This window comes from Phalacrocorax aristotelis, chromosome 11 (assembly GCF_949628215.1).
Source record: "Phalacrocorax aristotelis chromosome 11, bGulAri2.1, whole genome shotgun sequence".
NCBI classification, from domain to species: Eukaryota; Metazoa; Chordata; class Aves; order Suliformes; family Phalacrocoracidae; genus Phalacrocorax; species Phalacrocorax aristotelis.
Window position 1 is genome coordinate 10,334,151 of NC_134286.1, and position 23,850 is coordinate 10,358,000.

A 23,850-nucleotide genomic window follows, 5' to 3' on the forward strand; every position below is an offset into this window, starting at 1 on the left:
CCACCATCCATCCACCCATCAACCCATCCGTCCATCCGTCCATCCGTCCATCCATCTGGCCGCCCTCACCGCCCCGCAGGCGCAGAGACCACGCCCCCTTCCCCAACCCCGCCTCTCCCACTGCTCGGCCCCGCCCCCAGACCCACCCCCTCACCTAGCCCCACCCGCCGCGCGTTGCCCCCCGCCCCCGCGGCGCTCCCGTGCGCCTGCGCACAGGCGCGGCGGCCCGCCATGTTGGCGCGGGTGGTGACGTACGGCGCCGGGGGGCGGGGCCAGGCGGCGGCGGGCGGGCGCGGGGAGCGGGGCCGCGCTCGGGACTTCGGGGACGCTCCGGAGCGGGGCCCGCCGCCGGGCGGGCAGCCGCAGCCCGCAGGTGAGAGCGGTGCGCGGGGACGCCCCGCGGGTCCGCCCCGCTCGGAGTCCCGGTGGGGCCGGGGGCCCTGTGTCCTGCGGGGCCTGCGGGGCCGGGGGTCGCGGGCCGGGTGGGGGTCGTGGGGCCGCCCGCTGCGCGCGTTGCGGGGCGGGGGCGGCGGGGCGGGGGTTCCCTCGCTGCCGGGGCCTGCCCTGAGGGCGGGGGGAGGGAGCGCTGTTTGTAGCGGGGGGAGACCCGGCTTGTGAGGGGGGGAAAGGGGGTGCTCTCCTTGGAGCCGGGAGTACCCTGCGAGGGGGCAGGAGCAGGGGTGCGCTGCGTGCGAGGGGGGAGCAAACGCGCCCTGCCTCGGGGGGTGCGCGGTGGTCGGGGAGGGCGAGGAGGGCAGCGCGGGGGTCTCGCAGGCCGGGGGTCCCGGGTGGGGGTGGCCGGGCTGGAAGCGGGAGTGACCGGGCTGGGGTCGCAGCGGGCGGTTCGCTTCGGGACCGGCTGCGTGCTTTGTTCCTCTCTGAAAAAGTGTCTTCGGCCCTCCTTGGCAGGCATTGTGTTACGGTGGCTGAAATCGTGCTCCTCCTTCCCCCGACCCTTTCTGCTCACCAGTGTTTATTGTTCCCTGGCCGGCTGGCTGAGGTCTGGGTGCAGCGAGGGGTTTGGGGGATTAGTTCTGAGACGGAGCCATTACAAATGGGGATGTAGCTGTAGGTTGTTATTAACTTGCCGGTTCCCTCTTCTCCCTGTTCGCATAAAATTTAGGCCAAGCTCTGTTTTTGCTAGGTACTGTTCGGGACTTTTTGCCTCCGTGTGAAAAGTGCGATATTAACTTGAGAGCCCTTGGAGTCTTGGCTCGGGCCCTTTTTATAATTCAGGAGATGCAAGGCGCACATCTTTTTCAGCTTTGTATGGCAAAGGACTCTTTAGCTTGGATGTTCTGAGTGTTAATGAAACCGATGCTGCATCAGAAATATCTCCCGTACCCATTTAACTATGGCTCATACATTTGAATAGAATGCCACAGAGGAGTCTTCCTTATTCTTTCCCCAGTGAGCTACGTGTAGAGATAATGCTAATGAAGAACCTTCAGGGCACTCTCCCCACTTCTCTGATTTCACGGTAAAGCCTGTTCTGCAATCTCATTTAATACTGGAATACACTGCAGAGTGTTGATAGTAAAAGAAAGTTTGAGTAGTAACTAGGATTAAATGTGATCCTGAATGCACTGCTTGTGATCTCTTTGATTCTGTGATTTTTCAAAATTGTGCTTCTAAACATTTTCCTTCACTTCTGAAGTTCAAAAAATTGTAGTGAGCTGCCAGCACAAATTTACATGCTGCTCTGCTTCAAAGAAGCAAGACTGCTTCTAGTGAGCCTTGGCTTGACACCAGGTGTCAAAAATGAATTAAAGTGACTTTGCCCCAGCCAGCATTTTTTTTTTTTAAATTTTTAAAGGGTTTCTTCTGCTCTTTTGTAAGGGATTCACTAAACTGAAAGTCATCTGAGGCCATAGTTCAACTGTACCTAATCTGTAGCAGTAGTGTTGGCTTGGTGGATTCCGCGACTTGCGGTGTCACTGGCACAGCTTTTGGGGATGCCAGGCATGAAGCAGATCAGCAAACTTACCCAGCTAGGAAAGAAAAGGGTCATGCACAGGCTCACTGGTCCAGTTTGCAGTGCGGTCCCACAAACGGTAGGGCAGCGTGTCTGGGGGGATATAAGCTCTGGGATCATCTCAAACAGCCTTGAGGATTTGGCTCGGGGTGAGGCAGAGAGGGAGTACGTTCAGCTGATACTGCTACAGAGGCGGTGTGAGAGACTGATGAAGAACCCTTCATTAAGTTGTAAGGGGGCTCAGAGGGGAAGTGAAATGTAGCTGCTGCAGAAAGGGCTCTGCGCTGGCACGTGAGCTGGCTAGAAGCACTGTTGGATTGAGCGTACAAAGTAAAGCCTTGCTTTTTCCCCCTGCATTATGGTAACCTTATATATGGGTTTTTTTGCTTTGTTTTGCAACAAGCTGAGAAGAATGTTGGAGTTCCTTAAAAAATAAAAATCAACAAACGATGTCATGTTGAGTGTATCTCAGTGTAATATGATACTTGTATGTACTACTTTGACAGTGGATATCCAGCCCAGGACGTCTGGATCTAAAGGCATAACCTCTGCTGTCTGAATTAAAAGTTCCCATGATACCTCGAGGGCTATATGTTCTTAGTGTGGTCCAGCGTTTAGAAAAGGGTGATTAGTTCACATTGCAAAGAAACATGTTGATAGAGACTCCGAATGAATTTGCAGTGTGTGCTGCTAGGAGTGTTTCTGCCAGCACTAGTATCACCTTCACAAACACCACAAGCAAAGCTGGCAAAAATGCTCTGCTTTTTCATGGTTGTTATATGCTGAAGTAGCAGAGATCCTTAGTACAGGGCTTCTTTTTCCTTTTCAGTTGATACACCTGTGCCAGCAAAACTTTCTGAGAAACTGCACTGTGGCAAAAATGGAACGATTATGAAGCATTCGTTTTCAGAACAGCCTCAGAGGGAGAGTATTTGGTGTTTGGCTGTTTCACTGTATCAATAGTACAAAACTTTTCTAATGACTTAATAGCTTATGAAAGTTGACTTCGATGGCCTTGGGCTAGGTTCACAGGGATAGATGCCTTTATCGCAGATCTGGCATAGCGTGTATGGGTGTGAGTGGGAGGCAAAAGCTTAAATAGATGGGGCAACGTATGTTCTGCTTTCCTTTCCAGGTTCTCTACTTTCAGCTTTTTAAAATTCTCACAGCTGTACTACATTGTCAGAGTACTGGGTGGAAATATTTTTATGGTTTTCTTTTTAACTGTTTGTAATGCAACAGTTTTCTTAAAATTGGGAGATTAGAGCTTTATGGATAAAATAAAAACACTAGTGTGGAAGAAACTTACCTTAGTATGTTTGCTATCCCTAAGCAAAGTGTCTTTGAAAAACTAGGAAGTAATGAAGCGATGTTGGGTATTAGTCTGTGGAAGAAAGGGCAGGCTCTCAGGGGGCATTCAGGGTACTTGAGAAATTTGCCAGTTTCTCTAAGGGTTTCACATGGTAGTAAGCGTTTAGGGGTGAAAGTGCGCCTGCGCTGTATAGTGCGGGTAGCCTGCGTCCTGCGTCAGAGGATCCAACAGGGGAACTAAGCCGTAAGTGCACTGAGGTGGGAGATACAGGGAATTGCAATGTGTGACTTGGTACTGGTGGCAGCAGTGTTTCAGAAGTGCATTTCTTAACGATGTCTTTTTGGATTATGAGGTAGGAAGGGACCTGTTTGAACCCAAGAGCAGCTTGTAAGCTGGGACGAAATTTAAGTCTGACTCCTTTAATTGGCCTTTGTATTTCAGAAGACTAACTGTAAGAAAATTCAAAACATTTCCTATGTTCAGTGTCTTATAATGAATTTGTTGTCTTCCATGCCTATTTTGAGATGCGATTTTTAAACAAATCAGGTGTACTAATTTTTTGAAGAATGCACCAGCTACTGATTTGTGCTGTCGATGTTTTTGCTTTAAACTTGCTGTAGGAAATATGTCATTTTGTTTCCTTTTGTGGAAACAGTTCTTTGTTGTAAATACTAATGACACTGGTCATATGATTTCATGGGGCTTTTGTTTTAACTTCTTTGTGATAGATGCAGCTGCTTGGTGGTGTGTTCTATAGTTGTGAAGCCTGAGAGATTTGCTTGGCAATGCCAGCGCACTCTGTTTTTAAAGCTTTGTTTCTTTAATATGAAATATTAAATATGAAGCATGAGAAAGCTTACATACAGGTGAAAGTAGAAATGAAAATAGATTGTGAACAGAAGTTTTGCTTTCAAAGAAGTTTTTAGAACTTTTGCCTTTATTTTAAGTTCTCCTCAAAATCTAAGCAACTACAACCCTTTTTCTATTTCCATATTAAAGAGCATCAGACTTGCAAGGTGCCCTGTGCCTACTTGAACTGTCAGGTTATGTGTTCTGCTGTTCCTTTCCAAGGGACGCTGCTCTGGAGGGGGGCCCCAGCAGTGGTGCACATGGAAGGCTATCGAGGGGGCAAAACTGCTGATGTGTTTCTTCCACGGGTGTGGATGGGGCCAGAAGTGGAACTGGTGATCATTAGTCAAAGCAGCAGGACTATTTACCCATGATGTCAGACACCTTCCTTTGGCTCCTTCTGCCTACTGGCATACATACCTGTTTGTCTTGCCCCTCAGAAGTTTCTTTATTTGCCTGAATGTGGGAGGTGTAAGCTGCTTTAGGACAGAGGTCCTGTCTAAGCTGTTCCACCTTGCTAGGAGAAAAAACAGTCGGCACAAAGCACGTGGGAATGTGTTGCACAGGTCTCATGGTTAAAACCAGGGATGGGATAATTGGAGTGCCTGTCCTAGCTCCGAGGACTTAAAAGTAAATGTTTTAACAGACATACAGTGCTCAGCATGTCAGCGTGTTAGTCCTGTTACAAATGGAAATTTCCATATTTGCAGGGAAGCGAGGGAAGAACTTTGTTCCTTGATTCTTAGAAAAATAAACTCAGGGCCAGTTTTATCAGTCTGCATCAATCAGAAATTTTTCAGAAATTGTGGGCTAGGATTTAGCAACATGACAAATGAAATCCATGGCACATTGTAAATGAGCTTGATTGCACATCCATCTGGTCAAGTGCAGACTGTTGTTATGAGGAAGGTGAGGTTCCATGTCATGAAAAAAATGAAGCAGAATTTTTAAGGTCTATGAGCAATAATTATTAAATACTAGAGGGAATCTGGTAGGTCAAAGAAAGCAAGGGTTAACAGGTGAATTGGAGCCCAGTTCCTTTTTCCTGATTGTTCTTTGGGATCTCCACGTGAGTGGTCTGTTCTAGAGTCAAATTGAATGTGTCCCACGTACATTTTGTTTAGCATCGTGGAAACCTTGATTCTTTTGAATAACTGACCTTATCTGATATTGCTAATGTGAAATATCCAGCAGTATGTTAAGATGGTGATCTGAAATATCCAGCATATTTTTACTGTACTGGCACAAACCCCAGCTCTCTAAAGCTGAAGCTCTGTTTTTGTTACACATTGTTGTAGTATATTTTCTACATATTTAAATAATTCTGTAAGGAATATATGCAAAACATCTCTTAAATTTAAAACATTCATAAACTTGTTATGGATTGAAAATTAACAGAAAATTAATACTTGGAGGACAAAATCTGAAGCTCGAAGCTTTGGAGACAGTTTGGCGCTGCAGGTACCTCATCTGATGCATCTCTGGGTGGTCCCACCTTGTGCCCTGATCTCCAGCTGCGGCTCCCTTGGCAGAAAGCTAATGCTTGTGTGATTGCAGTGTGATTTCTTTCATGCTGCTTATCTCATGGGAAACTCACTCAGTAATGTTTTTATCGGTTTGCTAACTCACCCTGTGGCTACACGTTGCTGTTGCTCTCACATGTAGAAGCAGGAATGATGTGGCTGGAGGTGAGTGGGGGGAAAGCAGGAGTGTTTCTCCCAGCACATGCTGGGGATGCAGCATCAAATTCAGTGCAGCAGGACCGGGGCAGTGCTCCTGCTTCAACCTAGTCATGTTTGCAGATGCTTTTAAAGACATATTCCTGGGGCTGCTGTTCTCCAGTTATCTTTCCACCTGTGTAGGAGCTGAATGATCCATGTAAATTCATGCTTTCGGTAAATCTTTAAATGAAAGTATGAATTCTGTGCTACAGTAAGGCAGGGGGAAAGCTTTTGTCTCAGCTCTGGAGGAATCAAAACGCTGGCCTGCATCCTGCTTATGTATTATCTGGCTCTTGAAGGAAGCAGAGAGGGAGAAACGGGTTGCTCTTCTGCCTTGTCAACTTTTGGCTTCTCAGTGTCTGACTCTCAAGTAGCTTCTCTGTTATAAAACAGGCATGGATCTGGGCAAGTTTATGGCTGCCCACAGATTTTTGAATAGAACAGAGGAAGTGAGTAGCACATCCATTATTTAAAGAAAGCTGTGAGTGGCACTAGAATCCTATAGATGTTGGCATGTATCCTGTATGAATATTTTTTGAGAAGCGGATTATCCACCACGGTGCCAGAGTTGTAGAAGACTTGTATTGATAGTTTATCTCCCCACCTCCTTTCCCTGATCATCTACTCACTGCTAGTGAGTAACTTTTTAAGTAGTAGCAACTAGAAGTTACAAAATACATATGTGGTTGTATTGCTGTCACTTATTAACAGCTATATTTTATTGCCTGCTTATGATGGAAGCTTTTAACAGAAACAGAATGTAACCAGTTTTGTTCTCTTTAATGTTGAATTTGTAATTTAGCAGTGTTGTTATATCTAGAAATTTAAGCTGGGCTCTTGTGTTTGCTGTTCTAAGCTTGTTCTTATAGAGTGGAATTAAAGTATTTCCATCAGGGTATATGCCCTGTGAGGTATATTTTATATAAACTAAAGACTTTGCAAGCTTATGCATTCAAACTGGTCATTATGAATTAAACACTTGAGCTACAAAAGAATCAAAGGATAAATCTAGCTAGTTCAGCAATATTGAATCTGAATTTACTAGATTGCTTGAGTTGCCTTACATTGCTCCCTCGGTGGCTATGCAAATCAAACCAGTCTCTTGCGGCTGCTTGCATTTGTCACGGAGGAGTAACGGTAAATGCGTAAGCGTTCACTGTTTCTATTCTTCATTAGACTTGGGCAATATAATGCACTGACATCTTTAATGGTAGAAGGGCTAGTGCGGGGAGTTTTGTAATGCAGGTGAGACTTGGTATCTTATTTTCCCTGAGCCTGAAAAGTTTGTCCTTAATGTCCAAACAGGGAGTTTTGTTATTGAAAGGAGAGCAGTAATGAGATGATCATGTTCTCAGCTACCTTGGAATTGGTGGAAATGTCATTAACTCAACCAGCTCTCTTAGCAATGTTGGCAGTATCACTTGCTATAAGAGAGCCTGGCCCAAATCTTTGCAAGTAGGCTAATCTTTTTCAGGAATGGTTTAGTAGCTTACCTTAATGTAAGGCTGAATATGTGGCGGAGTTTCCTGTGAGGCTTTAAATGGACCATGGTACAACTCCCGTCGCATCTCCTTTTAGCAAGAAGATAAGAGACCCTGAGGTTTTATTTTCATACCACAATTCCTTAATTTTAATTTTATTTCTTAGTGCTCTTGCTGATCTGTGTACCTGATGGCATATAAGAGCCACAGTGATGGACCAAGGCCTTGGTATGATAGTGCTTCACATGTGTAAAAAAAAAAAAAAAGGCAGTTTCTGTTCCCAAATCTTGTTATGCTAGTGTAGTCTTTCTCCCACCTGTTATTTTTCTGGGGTTTGTGGGTGGGGTGGGTAAACAGAATTAAAAAATGGTTAACATTGTTGGCAACATCTCAGTAAGCATGTAGTCTAACTTTAGCCTGTGGTGGTAGCATATTTCTTTCAGAACTTGTAGCCTTGAGGCAACTTGATGGATTTTACCAGCATCTCTTGCCTTCCATCAAGGACAGAGGCTTGCATGCTCTGTTACTGTTGGTGCTCATGTGGCTGTCCCCGCTTGTGGAGCTCTGAGTTATGTCTCCTCTGAAACCTAGGTGAAATTACTTCCCTGGAAAGGACCAGGCAGATGTAAGCAAGACTTGCTCACCTCTTAAAATTCATTCCTTGGGTGATGAGTGTGCCAACAGCCCTGGTTTCTTTTGGGATGCCGGCAGGGGTTTCTTGTCTGGTTTTGCTGTTGGCCATCATTCCTGGTTTGTAGAAGGAGAAAATATTACAGTAAGGGGGCTGTAAACCTTACCTCTGGCAGCTTAGACGATTATGTGAGCTCTTCTGTGGAATGCCAACCAAAATAAGCTGGAGTGGTTTAAACAGCCTAAATAATAACTCTTTGTATTGGTTGATCCCGAGTAAATAGGTTAGACAGTACTTACGAGCAGCTCAGCTGGTAGCCTTCTGGCAAAGAGCAGGGACAAGCAGCTCAGGCTATTGTTCTCTTCCATGGCACAGCTGTATCTAGAGGAGGAGATCCAGACCCAGGGCAGAGGTTCACAGGCTAAAAGGCTGTTTGACAGGCAGAAATGTGGTTTCTCCCCTGCAAATAACCCTGTGATTATGGGTGAAGTAAGAGAATCCCAATTCACCATCCTCTTAGGGAATGAGTGTATTTTCTGGTTAGGTTGTAGTGATCTGCTGGTGTGGAGTGAAATAAGTAGTTAAATTTAGACAGTTTATGGGGATACAGGGGATGGCAGTAGTGCTAACACTCTTCTGATGGTGCTGCCAGGCTTGCGGGTGCCATGGGAGGTGGTGTGGGGTTGCTGTGCAGCAGCATCGTGTCTTCCCCATGTGCACACAGAAAAGTCCACGCTATGGTTATAACCAGCTCCCATTGCTAGTTCAGATTGTTTATTCATTAGCAAAATTAATGATAGCAGGGAGTTGGGCCAGAAGAAGCAGAGGTGCAAGGGAAGAGGTTGCATGGCAACACTTTGCAACCCCGAACATGGAGTTGGGAATAAATAATGGTGGAAAAAGAAATGGGAGGAGGAAAAACTGAACGGGCTGGAGGAAAAAACTGCTGTCTTTGTATTGACTTTGCTTCAGTGCCACCCCAGATGTGTCTAACAAGTCTGACATTGTTTGAGATTTTCATTACTGAGAGCCTTTCATAAGGCCCTCCACTGTAATGCTTGTGTGTGTCACTGGAGTAGCCTGACACGGCTTTGCAGAGGCGCAGGTTATGCAGAATGGTCTGACGGGATGGTGGGAAGCCTGGATCTTACTCCCAGTTTTAGATGGTTTCTTGCCACCAGAAAGTACTTTCTAACCTCTTGTCTTTCTGGGTTTCTTCACCAAAATGACCTGTGTAAGAGGCTTCCTGATGAGTTATTAATGTGTCAGGAAAGACACATACATTTTAATTCTGGAACATGGGTCTTTCTGATGGCTGCCATGCATAGATGCGCATATATAAAAAGCAAAATAATTTGATGCATTTCAAAGAGGAGTGTCAAAAGGAAGAAAGCTTCATGGAATAAGACTGCAGTAGCCTCTTAACCAAAACAAAGGAGTTATCTGAAGATTAGAAGTTTGAATGTCCCATGGTAGTGATTCTTATCTGCGACTACTGATTAACTTGCAGTTTCCTATGTGATTTTGTTCTTAGTATTGTTTTATTGTTTTAACTGAATGAATAACTTCAGGTTAGCAAGGGCTTGTAATTGAAAAAATATTGTTCATTCATTGAATTATAGAAGTGACCCTCGCTTATTGGTGCTAACTGAATGTGAGAATACGAGTTGCCAAGTGTAATGTTTCAGTTTTTTTCTTTTCTGAGACAAAGTGCAGAGGAAGTGAAAGCTGGCAGCGTTTTTGCCTGTGTTTCCTCACTCTGCTTTACATTAGAATGAATTAAAAAAAGACTGCCATTGCAGATGACAATACTGCTAATTGCTCTTTCCGTTTTTTGGGTAAGTGGCTGCTTTTTTCCTTTTCAATTGGATGTGCTATCTTTTCAACATTAAAAAGAAAAGCAGCATCTCCTCCTAAATCCTGGGTTTCAGTTGTCCATTCTGCTCAGTGAGATGACTTCCAAATGGCTGTGAAGCCTTTCACCAGAACTTTGTGCTATTTCAAGTCCTTGTGACTAGTGCTTTTTGCAAGCCCAGCCAGACAGCTTCCTGCTGTGATAGCAACTGTGGGGAGAATTTATGAAAAGCATGCTTGGCTTAGTATCGTGATGCAAGGTATTACTTCTGTACCTCCTGTGACTTGTATGCTCTTAGTGATTTATGTAACATGGTGGCTCTACTTCCGAGATGTACAGAGAGGCTGTCTCACTAGCTTCAACGCAAAAATTAGCTCTGACTTTTTTTTCTTCTGCACTGTGGTTGAAATTTATTTTTATTTGAAGCCATGGTCTTGCAGAATTTTGTATGAAATGCTCTGTATACATGGAAAAGATCAGGATGCCACAGATCTGTAGTGAGTTATGCGAACTTTCCCTCCAGGCAAGAAGTGGTGCTATCCAATTTTCCACTCACAGTGGAGATAGAGCTCAAAGAGCTGCAGAAGCCAATAGTTAACTCTGTTGGATGTGCTGTACCCTGCAGTTCTTTAAAATAACATCTACAGTGAATAATAGTGTGCAAACGTGTGTGACAATTTTTTTTTTTTCTTTTCCTAAACCTTGTTCTAGATGTCAAAACTAACCTGGACTACTTGGGAATGGCGAAACATAGCCCTGGGATCCTGCCATGAACAGTAAGAAAGTTGAGATGCTTCATGTATGCAAAATTTTTTTTTTTTTTACGGCTAAACCCTAGTGAAACTGTTCCTGGTCAATTAACATGACTAGGCACACATTGTGTAGTTCAATGTGGATGTGCTCCCAGCTTTTCATGCAGCAAAGAGACAGTACAGCAAGTCCAAGGGGTGGCTCTGTAGGAGAGCACTCTTTGGGAAACAATACTGGGGAATTCTCTGCAGCCGATGTGACACTGGAGGTGGAAAGGCTGCTATGGGTGGTGTGTTATGAAATTATTGAGGTGGTAGCTGAAGGTTGCTGTCCTGCAATGTGTAATTATAGTGTGAGACTCCATTGTTATCTAGTGTATAATTATATTGAGACTCCATTGTCACAGCATATCTTGAACACAAATTAGTTTGAGATGTGATTAGACAAATTAGCAAAAGGAAAAAAGGCAATTGCTGAGCAGTGAAGACTGCATTCCCACGCAGTTTGTGGTAGGAAGTCCCTAAGACGCTGGCTGAGCGAAGCTGGCAGAGCGCAGCTTCCCTTTTGCTCGCTGCTCCTGTATTGACTGCTGTTAGGTAGCTTGGGGAAATAGGTCTTTGGTCTGACCTCCTGCACGGTGCTTTCCTGACGTGAAACTTGGCATTTAATAGAGATGTTGATTAAATGGTTTGTGTATGCAGGAAAGCAGGCACCTTTAAAGGTACTCTTGTGTGTTGATCAAAATATTCAGATATTTTTTGTTGTTGGTAGCCTGCAACCTTCTACTGTGAAGGGTACATATTTATGCACGTACATGCTCTGTATTCTTTATATAGCCTTTTCCAGATGTTGCAGTAGGCATCCTTAAATTGATGCGTTGAAAATTATTCTGATGAATTTTCCCAGTACAAAATAGATGACTTATGAGAGACTGTGTGGGTGAGTAGCATGCTTGTAAAGTGTAAATTTTCAGCAGACGCTGTTGATGCTATTTGTCAGCCTTTACTGGGACAGAAATTAGAAGGCTTTTGTATTGTTAAATGTCACAATTTGGATATAGTCAATTGGAAATGAACAGCTCTTGGAAGCTTTTGTATCTAAACTCTTCACAGCAGTTTAAATGCTTAACATGCAAATGTTCAAATGAAAAATGTTTCATTTTCTTTTGTAGAACTCTGACCAAGTCATGTTTAATTCTTCCATGGGAGCTGTGTTTTACCCAGGGCTTTCAAAAGCTGGGTGATACAGTTTAAATGTTAGGCAATGTTAATATCTTGAAAATCTCAGAACTCTCCTTCGAAAATACTCTATTTGTTAAATTGTTGTGGATCAAATTATGTCACTAGGTCATTTATTAGAACAATCAATGAAGACACAGGAAGCTGTTTAGTTCTTTGTACAAAATAGTGTATGGAACACAAGGAGTCAATGTTAAGACTGCTTTCAGCTTCTTCAGAAGTTTAAGCTTAGCTGAAAAGGACAAATGTATATATTTGTAGATTATTAAATGGCTTTGAAATCTTACCAAAATGCAGCTAAAGCTTCAGTTTACTTTTTCTGATCATGGATAGACTGAGCTAACAATTTTAAGCTGTGCTGCTCAGAGGTAAAACATTCATTAATTTTAAACTGTCGTGTTTAGCAAGCTTCACTGTTCAAAGGGTAAGCCAGGGAACTTCACTGTTCACAGGTTGGTATGACCAAAACCTTGTGATTTCTTGTGGAGTCGAGAACAGATGTATGTAATCTCAGAGAATAATCATGCATGTACGGTGTAGTTAAGAGAAATTTTAAGGATGGAAATGATACTTGGTACAGGTTCAGACAGCTAGAATGATCTTTGTTTTTTTGTTCCCTGCCAGTCAGTTACCTGAGAGTTGTGTGGCATCTCCTCTGGCTCTTCTGAGGTGGTAACTGGGGCCAAAAGAGCTGGACTGTTATTGTACTGATGTTCAAGGTCCTCGTGTTTGGGAGGTTCTAGATGCCCATTTCTAGGACAAGTAGCATTAGAAATCCAAATCTCACCTTTGCTGATAATCCAGTAGTGTTAGAAAATGTCCATGTGCTACTAAGTAATAAGCTGAATTACTAACATGTGAAATACATCTTATTCAACTCTCATATCATTTGTTTGGCTCATGATAAGCCAGCGAGTGGTGTGTGCTATGTTGTGCTCTGGATAGCCTTAAGACCTCGAGTTTCCTGAACTGTCAGTTCAGTAGTTGTGTCTTTTTAAGGCATGCTTAAAACAGCTGTTAGCAAACAAAGGAAAACCAGTGCATTTTAAGTTGATCTGCAGCCAGGTGTTCCCTTAGCTTCCACCTTCACCTGTTAACAGCACTCCAGAATTAGTAAGCTTGCTGATGGTGACTGGTGTTTGAAATCACGCTGACTAACTTGGTCCAGAAGTATTTTTCCCAGGTCTTTATTTGCATATGTAGATTTTTTTTTTTTCCCCCCAGGATGTGGTTTAGATGAAGCCTGAAGGTAAAGGATGTGGCTGATGAAAGTAACAGCAGGTGGGATGGCTCATAGTTCAGTGGAAAGTGTTTCCAAGGTGGCTAGTCACATGGATACTTGAATGGTAGCTTAAGGAAATACCATGGATTTAGTTTCTCAGGGAAGCAGGTGGCTCTGATACTCTGGTGGGTGATATAGGAGAGGGGTACCAAAGAGTTTTACAGCAGAAAATCTGAAAGTGACCTTTAACGTTCTGAGCTTTTTGCACTCGTGGTCAGGTAATGAATGCTGGCTTTCCATAAGTCACTTCTGAAGACTGGAAGATTTTAGTCTACTGAAGTATACGTTATTTTCCTAGGAAGCTTCACAGGATTTCACCTCCTGTTGTTATCCCATGTTTTCAGTCTGGTGTGAGCTGGCCTTTTCATTAACCCTTGCGGAGCAGTATTTAGTTGAAGCCCCTCAATCTGGGGCGTACACTCCACAGAACGGAGCGGGTGACAAACAGAAGCAGTCCGTGTAGGCTGAGGGTCCTAACTCTACTTTCAGGGGTCTTGAGAGATAATGATTAAACCAGGCCTCCAGTTGTAACTGCGGAGGCAGAAGCCTGCGTTGCCTTTAATAGAGGAGTGGCGTGGAAAATGCTTGCTTTATAGTCTGGACACCTGCAAACAGGAGTGTGGGCATTGTTATTGGTAGGGACAATCTGCTCCGGATTGTGGGTGTAGTAATAGCAGTAGGAGGACAACAGCATTTTAGGCAGCTGCCACTGCCAGACTGCCTGGGTGCCGTCCCCAGCTCTGAAGGATGCGTGGAGCTGCACCTGTGGATGAAGAGACGGTGCAGATATTTGGGCCAAGGGCAGAAGAGGCAGAGCAGTGCTGCTGTCTGCGCAACAAAGCCGGTGTGAACCCAGGAGAGTTCCTAACCTGTCAGGTCTTGCATGGCTCTGGCAGGGAGCTGGCTTGTCTCACTCGTGCTGTCTGGTGCTTTGGGACACTGGCCCCTTGTTGCCTCCCCATGCTGGCACCTTAAACTCCTTGTCACCGTGGGGTGTCATCTGCAGCCTTCTCCCTGTCCCCCTCTCCTTTGGTCCCAGGCTAAGATCGCTGTGTGCAGAGCTGGCCTCGTTAGGGATAACCTAATTGGAGAAAAGCCTGTTCTCTGGGGTTGGATTATTGTATGCTGTAATTGTTGAAGCTCCTGATTTTGAGAGCATAATATAGGGGCTTCCAATACGGCATAATATTTTCCTGATGCTTGTGGTCCCGTTTTAAACTGCAGGTGTTTTACTTGGATGTGATTTATAAGCAGTGTATTAATGGCTTGATCTTCAGAGGACTATTTTCTTTTTCTGTACGAGTGAAATACTATAATAATGAGAAGCTTGGTTTTTTTATACATAAAATATTACTGAAGACTTCTAAGCTTGTGTGAACATGCTGAAGCTTGGTTTATTTTGTGTTCTTAGAATAGGTCAAATATAATTTTTATTGAACATATTTTTAAAGTACGTTAACAAAAGATGTTATGTAACCGCAGTTAACAAGCACGGTAGCACTGCTTTTGGTGGGTAAAACTCCTTCACTTAATACAATTACTCAATTTCCATTAGGATAAGATCTGTTCTGCTACCTAGACTTGTATTTCAACAGTTTATTGGACTCCTTTATGACAATGAGTTTTTCCAAATGCAGTACCTTGGTCGACTGAAGCAAATTGGTAACTTCAGTTGTACCTTCTGAGGTCTAAGATATGGGGTTTCTTGTGTGCATGGACTTGATTTTTTTTTTTATTGAGAATGGTTAAATACTTCTAATGTGTAGGTGGAAAATAGTAATGATTTTACTTGTTAATTATTGATTATCAGGTGATACTTGATATAAGTTAATGCTGCTCTCAGGTAATGCAGCTCTAATGCCTATTATAAAAAAATGGGAGGCTATGCTAAGGTCCAGAAACATGTACAAAGGTCAGGCTATTCTAAATCCTACTTGTAAGTTAAAAATGCCTTTTTAGGCATATACTTCCCTGTATTTAAAGAAAGATTCTCTTATTATTACTTCTTATTTAGAGATTAAAGCAGTTCTTTTCAGAGTGTAGTGTCAGATTCAATCAACTGCTGCTAAACGGGACAACAGTGCTGCTCTGCTCTTTGCAGAGTTGCTCAGTGGTGGGTGCTGGGGATGTGCAGCCGCCACCAGGTGAGTGGGATCGCCTTGGTTGTCTGATGGGAGGCAGTGTTAGCTGTGCTGGGCACTGCTTGCCCTCCGGCAGCCATTTTTTGTTGAGGGGTGCCACTGGTTGGTTTGTTAGGTTCAGCCCAAAGTAGGCAAGTGGTCAGGCTAAGTGTAATGTGGAACTCTGTCCTTCATTAATGTTCCCAGGCTGGAATTTAGCCTCTTGCTCCCTGTGGATTTAGTCAACAGTCTTTTTTTCAGCAGTTCTGTTTTGTTATGGTTCTGATTTTTCTTGGCTACTGTGCTGGAGAAAGGACTGCGTTAACACTGTAGGTCAGGCTGAATCACAGCATCTTCCAGCTTTGTGATTTCTGAGCATCACTTGAAAACAGCTTGCCTTCTGTGGCAATGGCATGTTTGCTGAGGTCTGTCCTCTGACCTGACGAGCGTATTTTTCACATCCACTGCATGCTCATTTGTGTGCTACTGAGGGTGCTTGGGCTTGTTCATTCAATGGCTGCCTGCACCGTGCCCTGCACACTTTATTGTACGCTTTGACATGCCTTGTGTCGCTAATTTGCTGATGTCCCTGAAGAGCTGACCGTAATTGATACAAGTGACCTATATAAGCCATGTGCGTCGTCTCTCAACTCTGAAAAATCTAGAGCATTCTGATGGAAGATTAAATACAGGCATAAAAATAAGTGTTACAGGGTGTCCGCTACGCGAGTTGTGCACGCTGGCATATGACCAACACATGTAGTTTTTTATCTATTTTATGGAGTTGGAGTCAGAAGTAGTTTAACTTCCCTGTGAAATGCCAATCAGTTTTACATGGGTCTTAACCATATGCCTTTTAAATTATCTTCCTAAATTCATGCTGAAGGTCATTAAAATAAATATAATGGGTTATATAGGAAATTAATAATTCATAAATATATGTACTTGCTTTTGCATGTCTGAAAGAATGATGGTAAAATATAACAGCAGCAACAAGAGCAAACACCCAAAACCAGAGAGATCTGAGGTACTTGCACAACAGTGAGAAATTTAGTCCCCAGCTCCTGGCAGGGGGAGGCAAGCTAGTACTGGAGGTCAGATTTGTCCTTTCTGTGGACACAGTGAGTAGCTGTGAAGTTGTAAGCAGAGGTGTGAATTTCTCATATTTGTGTGTTGGACATGTAGAATCAATGGTAAGGACAGAAAAGTTGATAGCAGCTCTTGTTAAAGTTGAAAGTTAACTAAAACTTCTGAGTATGAAAAGTTTTATCTTTAACATGGAATTTGAACTATCTGAATTTCTGTGGTAATGAAACTTGGTAAATATTTGTCATGTACTTGCTGAATTTTATATTTTATTGGAAGAAAATCCATCAGTTGCCAGTTTCAGAACTTGTGTGCATCAGCTTGCCTATCCTGCACTATTCATTTTTATAAACCTTAGTTCTTCCCTATGTACAGCGAAAAAAGATACCTGTGGCATTTCTCATTATTTTCGACTGCAAGCCAGCCACGTAGCTCCAGAGAGGTAGTTTTTGTCCCATCAGCAGTGGTATATTAAAAAAAAATAATCCCCAAATTTAAAAATAAAAAAAAGACTTCAGCTTTCACCTTGCAGTATAATTGGCTCGGTTTGCTTTCACAGGCAGAGCAGTGTGACCGGGTAACAGGCCCTGTTCTGCAAAAACCTCATCCCAGAGAAACCTTCTGATGAGGGGAGGAGAGAGATAAAGATAGAAGGGATTTCATTTTTGAAGTTACTCTAATAGCTTTTTATTTGAAACCAGGCAACAGGGGTAAAGTTATTAGAAGTAGTGCTGACTGTATGTAGACAGTTTGGTCAGTCTAATGTGTTAAACAGTCTCTGGAAGAAGGTGAAACTGACCTTTTCAGGAATTCATGTCTAGTTCTGTTGGGTACAGAACAAATTTACTATGTGCTACTAATATTTATGTCTCCAAAAACTTGAACAGTCTTCCAGCCTAGTTGCCTTGGAGTGACCTGTTTAGGGAAATACGTAAAATGGGAGGATTAAAAAAAATACTTTTATCTGCAGTTAATAATTGAAAGGTCAGGTTTTCTTCACACTCTTCAAGCAAGCTGGAGTAAGCAGCGTAGTTGATATGTGCAGATAAGCAACCCTATTAAAGACCACATCAAAGGAATGTGGTTTTGACCTCACTGAGCACGTGTATGGAAAAAAGATGCTTAACTACATACGCAAACCCATCTGTAGTGCATGCTTGCCCAAGAGGAGGCCGACTTAATTTATGTTTTAGAATTAATTTAATCCCAACCGTAGAGTTTTATGAAGTTGAGGGCTGCCTGTCTTTTGATCCCTTCTTACTGTTGTGTAGTGCGTTCGCCTCAGGAGAGAAGCTGGTGCGATGTCCGCAGGATGGTAAAGCAAGGAGTGAGGCTGCAGCATCCATCCGAATTACATTAACCACACTGCACATCACGTAGGACTTTGCAAATAACCATTTCAGAGTGTGATGATAGGAAAGAAGTTCAGGTGTACGTGGTACTTTTTCAAAGTGTTAGTTTTATGATGGAGGACAGATAAAATGTATCCGATTTACTCAGCAGACTTCTTTAATAGAGGAGGGCCTGGAGTTTATTTGAAACAAGAGGCTGTCCCGAGGTGCAGCAACACCAGGAGTTAAGAAACACATTATTCTACCAGCTGCTGTAGCATCAGTGGGAGGGAGCGGGCAAGTTAGGTGCTGTTAAACAATTCTGTTTGATGCCGTCTCCGTGACGGCATGTTTAAAGTACTGCAAAGCACACAGTGAATTTATAATTCATGCTTACAAATACTGTGTGCGATTTCTTTCCATGAAATCCGTAAATCTGCTTTAACAAAATAAAATTTGACAGGCTCCTAAATTAGCATTGCTTGTGACCTACTCTCTGAAGTCAGAATTTTATTTGTGATGGTACAGAGCAGTTGGAGGGGAGAGGATGGTTTGCAGAAGATTTTCTGTTACATATAAAGGACCTGTTATTTCAAATCTGTTACATAGCTAGATATGGTCACAAAACAGTAAATCTTACTTTTGCATGTTAAAACTAGTAATTAAGAAATAGGATTTTCTGCTTCAGGCTGTGAACTAGTAGTAAATTGCTTTAAAGAAATATTTAATTCATAAAGCTACTAATTTTTTACTCTTCCCTTATGTTTATCAATGGGAAATATATAAAAGACCAAAAATCAGAAGTGTGGCTTTTTTCAGGGGTATTGCATAGTTATATTTTGCAACGCTTGCTGCTAAATGATGTCAGCAAATTGAAATGTTACTTTTTCACTGTCCCTTCAAGTGGAAGTATGAGTTCACAAACTTGAATATAGTCTGTAGTCTTTCATTTCGGTTAATGGCTGTCAGATATCATACTCTTGAGACATTAAAAAAAAAACTGAACAAGGAGTTTTTGAACTATATTAGATCTTAAAAATGGAACTCATTAAAATTTTGGCCTCTCCTGTACAAATTAATGTGATTACGTCTTGCACATAAATAATTCGAGCTGTTTCTCTCCCTCTTAAAATAAAAGGTGGCTTTAATCAGTCACAGCTTCCATTTTCAGTAAATTGTTCATGGGATAGGCAGGCTCAGGAACAACTGGGTTAAACGAAGAGATTATTTGAAAAATCTAGGGCATGTGCTCTCTCTGTTCACTTGATCAGTTTTCATAATTCATCCTTGTTTCCACAGCAGAGAGCAGGGTGATATATGCAAACAAGAAGCAGTTTTATTTCTTTTGTGCTCCTTTATCTCTAATTTTACTGGAGAAAGCTAGTGAAATGGGGAAAGGTCATATTGTGTGTGAATGTTTAGAATGAATCTTGGTTTGTTTTGTGAAAACCCATGGGATCTGAGGGGCAGATGCTGTTTTGGGATGTCTGTCTGTGACTGTTCAATTCTTTTCTGTTTGACTACAGGTGCATGAAGAACAGAGGAGATATTTCCGCTTATCAGAGATGATGTGGAGAGATACTTTGTGAGTAACTGATGTGTGTTTTCTAAAAAGCCCAAAATGCTAATGTGGGAATTTCTCTCCTCCTCCCCTTCTTCTCCCCCCCGCCCCCCCCCCCCCCCCGAATAACTGCTGTTTGCCTAACAGTTTCATTTGGTTCTGGAAAGCTGTAAATATAGAGCCCTTCATGGAAACCACAGACAAAGCTGATCACTGAAATAGAGAGCTGGAAGACAGGGCAATAGAATATGTATGGTTTCATAAATGACTAACCATGGTGCCTAACTTTTCCACAAGCTACCAAAGGCTTTTCCTGTTGGCTGTTGAATGTGTGCTAGACACCAGTGAAACCCCCTCAGGTTGGGTGTACGGGTAACCTTTAGCAGGGTTAACTTGGCACTTCCAGAAGCTCTTCTGTCAAGCTTACAGGTGCTACCTATCCTATGACAGGCTGTTAACACTGTATTGTCCTTGTCTGATTTTGATTGGAGGTCTGATATATTTGCCATTAAGAAGATGGGAATAGTAGCAGTCGGTAGATGCTTTCCTGAAAGTTTTCAGTTCCTGTCTGCTGGAACACAATAATATTCTAGGAGCATGCAGTTAAACCGCGCTCCCAAAATATTGCAGGAGAGGAAGAACCTCTGTGTCAGAATATAATTGTACCTAAATAAGTACTTAAATGTTTTACTTTTGTGGAAACAAGGTCATTTTTAATGACCACAGTTAGGTGATGCAATGTCTTACTTGTCAGATGGACTCCATAAATATGCAGTGTTTGTAATGCTGCAGATTCCTCAGCCAGCTCTCTCCTTTGGGGCCGTTAGTCCCTGTGTTTCCTTTTTTCTGCCAAATTTCCAGTACAGTTGGGAATTAAAGCAGCATGTTATTTTAGGATTTTCCATGATAGTTTTCGTGCCCTTTTTTTTTTAAAAGTATAATACAAGTAATGTGATCTTTTAAACTGTAAGTTTTGATGCTCTGGAGCTACTGCTTTGTTCTAGTGGTGATTATCTAGGAGACGGTGCCTTTGTGGACAGCTTCAGTGCTTTTCTTGGCACTGAGGAGCTCAAGTTAGAAAAACTGCTGTTAATGCCGGCACCTTGATTTCTAAATTTTTTTTGTTTGTTGTATTAATGGTACACCAAGAAAATGTTTTTCTTTTTTTAAAATTGAAAAATATCTTTTCATTATAACAGACTAGTAATTGCTTAAACTCCTAGGTAGGAACTAGTTTGGATTCTTACATGGGATTTGCCTTTTTTGTTATCTAGATCTACGAACAAGTTTTAAAAATGGTTTTTTGGCTTCTCTTATCCTGGAACCCTTTGCATATTTTTATAGATACAGTTTTCTGATTTGTAGTTTAGTAACTGTTTTGAAAAAATTGTCATTAGTGCTTGATTTCCTCATTCTGGGATGAGGTTTGGCACCTGCAGATGGTGGCTGGTAGTCTGTCTTGCTTTCAGTCAGGAGAAAATCTGCTTCAGGATAATATTGGCTTGTAGTCATCTTTCCCTTGGCCTCTTCCAGGCTCTGCTTGCCAGTTCAGGAAGGCTGCGGGAGGATTTCTTTGTAACGGTGTCCTGGCCAGGTGCTGGATTCTTTATGAAGCAGCAGGAGAAATCCTCATGCTAATCCAGCTGACCTTCCCAAGGAATACAGCGCTGATTTGATATAATCAAACCTTGCGATCACTGTCTTGTGGCCAAAGTCCATGAGGGCTTTGTCACAGTTGGCTAAGTAGCAGAGATAGTATGGAATACGATTTAATAATATAACTTTTAAAATAAGAATTGATATTTTTAATAAAAATACTGTTGTGATGCCTCTTGCGGATATCCGGAGTAGTGGAGTATTTGATTCCTCTGTCATGGCACACGTTCCTCTTGTTTTCAGATTCTGGTCAGGGCTCAAGCCGAGTCCCTGGATTAGATCTCGTGGGCCGAGCTTCCTTCTGCAGCTCCTTGAACTGCTCTGGTCTGCCCTGAGACAGTCATCTTTTGGCAGTCCCACCTCTGACCCAGTAAGTCAGGTAGGACTTGCTCAGGGGTCTACTACTTCCTAGGCTGCTTCCTTCATGGATAACACTGTTCTTAAAAGTGACCTTGTTTGAATTCTCCGAACTCGACAACAGATTTCTGCCGTTAGCAATGAGGTGAGGGGATGTCACCAATGCCGTGGTTTGGTTCAGATTCTTCTGCCTCAACTTTCTAGGCTGCTTCCTTAGGGCAAAGGAGCGGTTTCATAACTAAAAAATCTTTACTCTTTTTTTTAAAAAAAGTTCTTTAAACTCTGGCTGTAGCTTTCTAGATGGTATAAGTGTGAATGAAGGAAGTAGAAGTTGTGTGGCCATCTGGTCTGTACAGGCTTGCGTAAGTTTGATGTGCTTTAGTCAGGTACAGTGTAGTAGACAAGTACAGTTGTATTTACTTGCCAGCTGGGTATCACTCTACAGAGCTTGGAAAAATTTGCAGTTGAGAAATAGCTTAATTATTTTTTTTAATAAGATATCTTTGCTATTAGCAGCTTAATGACATTGGAACTTGACTATTCTTTTTTTTTTAACCAGAAATATAGTTTAGGTAAAATGTTCCAAGTATCAGTCTAAATACCTTAAAATATTTTCATAGTGATGCCAGTTACTGGTAATACATACATTTTTCTTTGAGTGTATTTACAGATGTTTACTATATTTTAGTGTGACAACATTCAGAAAAGGCTCTGCGAAAAATACATAACAGTTACTTTGTGGGGCTAGCATTTAATTTGTACAGATGGTTGCTGTTAAGGACCTTTTAGTTGCATAGCAGTCAGCTTTTCAGAGTCTTCAGCATATGGCTGGATCAGGTTGTGCTCTGATACTTACGAGAGCGGATAAGGCTTACAGCCAATGACGCCCACCGTGAACAGTGTTTCTGGATTTGCCTACATTAAGACTCCTCTGTGTCAGCGTTAGTAGCTGCAATAACAGGTAATATCTATCTGGCTAGCTCCATTAATTCTTATGGGATATTGCAAGGGTGAATATGGGTAAGATATAATGGAGTAGCTTGTGAATTGAGTAGAGTTTAGCCCTTGCTACAGGGTGGAGGTGCAGGAACTGGCTTCTTTGCCCAATTCTGCATGATCATAATAGCTTTAACCTCTGTGCTGTAATATCTCTTTCTGTGAGTGGTGTTCATACATTTATATAAAGTCTGTGGGAAGTATGATGGAAACTGCTGTTTACGTGTTTGTTTTTATCATGGTTTATTACTGTGCAGTTTGGAATGTACAGGATTTCTGATTAAAAGTGGGAAAATGTTTCAACTTCGCTCAAGCAGCAAGCTTTAAAGGGTTTAAAATATGTACTGCAACCTAGCCCATTAAGTTAAAATGTGGCTTTGTTAATAAAGTGAGAATGTACAATAAAAGCTCTTTAACCTAGTAGTATTGACTCATACAACCATAACTTAAACAATACTAACTATAACTATATTGGATAATATTTAACTTAAAATTGTTGAAATAATGTACTTCAACCAAAAGAGAGATGGACTTCCATTCCGTAGGCTGATTTTTTTCCTGACAGGCTGAATGAGGGTGCCTTGTTCTACTTGCCATCTGCTGATGTCTGAGCAAGTCTCATTTGTACAAGAGTAATAGGTACTTGAGCTGTGCCCTTGGCAATCAGTAGATTAGGGGTATATGTGACAAGTTGGACACCGAAGGGACATGCTGTATCTAAGGTATTCAGTTTCCTCGTGAATGGACTAATATGTTCCGCTGGCCTTCCCCAGTCTTAGTAACCACATAAAGCTTTATGCTCTTAAAATAACTGACAGTCAGCAGCTGGTTTCGTACCAGGATTTTTTTCACTGCGAGCGAGGAAAAAGTGGGATCCAAATGTCATGAGTCCTGTTGTCTTATTGGAGCTAACACAGTTGCTTTTTTTACTTGTATTTGTTGGATTGCTCTGTGTGCCTTTTTGTTTTTTTAAATGCAATGCTCATCTAATCAAACTTTTGTCAGTGGAATCAGTTTCACTGGTATGGATTTACTAAGCATAGGTGGTGATGAATGAGCTTTATAAGCTGAAGTTACAGCCATAGGTGACTTATATTGGAGAAAGGGTTTATGGGGGATGAAAAGTGCAGGTGAAATGCAAGTCCTTTACAGAACACTGAAGATGTGGTAAATCTGTAAGGACTTAAACATTTTAAGAATGCTTTTACATCAAATAGATTGGATATTTTTGGGCCAACTAGTAAGCTTGATAAAATTTTGATTCATCTTTATACAATTATGTGAGGGTTTACATTTGGTTCTTTGTGAAAACGCAGGCATGAAACAGTTCATCAGCTAACTTGAAATATTCTTTTGAATTTTATTTAAAACAATGCTCTGACAATGCATCTCAGCATTGCAAAACTTCTTTCTGCCACTTTACTTTCAGTGCAGTGCGTTGAGACTGTCCTTGCGCCATGCCCTGACCTGGTGTCATGTGCAGCCGCTTGTGGAAATGGGTGGATTTCAGGCCCCTGTCCATTTCTTGGGAAAGATGTGGTACCATGTAACAGGGTAGTTTTTTTCATCCTTGGAAATCTTCAGGTAAAAGCTAACTTTGCTGGCAGTAGAATAAGGGCATTGAAGAATGGAAGGGAAAAGGCAAGGGA

At 42.3% G+C, this 23,850-nt stretch overlaps 1 protein-coding gene across 10 annotated transcripts in view; it reads left to right on the plus strand.

The window, feature by feature from the left end:
• Positions 1–271: 271 nt before the first annotated feature.
• The window catches only part of KLHL13 (kelch like family member 13), a 91,473-nt gene continuing 67,894 nt past the window's right edge, over positions 272–23,850 (plus strand). For 3 of the 10 annotated variants that reach the window (XM_075106848.1, XM_075106837.1, XM_075106842.1), the window contains exons 1-3: positions 272–373; positions 10,536–10,623; positions 19,158–19,216. In XM_075106848.1, coding sequence (XP_074962949.1) covers positions 10,594–10,623; positions 19,158–19,216 — 89 coding nt within the window. In that variant the 5' untranslated portion in view covers positions 272–373; positions 10,536–10,593. Of the gene's footprint in view, positions 374–10,535; positions 10,624–19,157; positions 19,230–23,850 lie in introns of those variants that run through there. The other 7 variants (XM_075106840.1, XM_075106844.1, XM_075106841.1 and 4 more) reach the window with 5 other exon arrangements.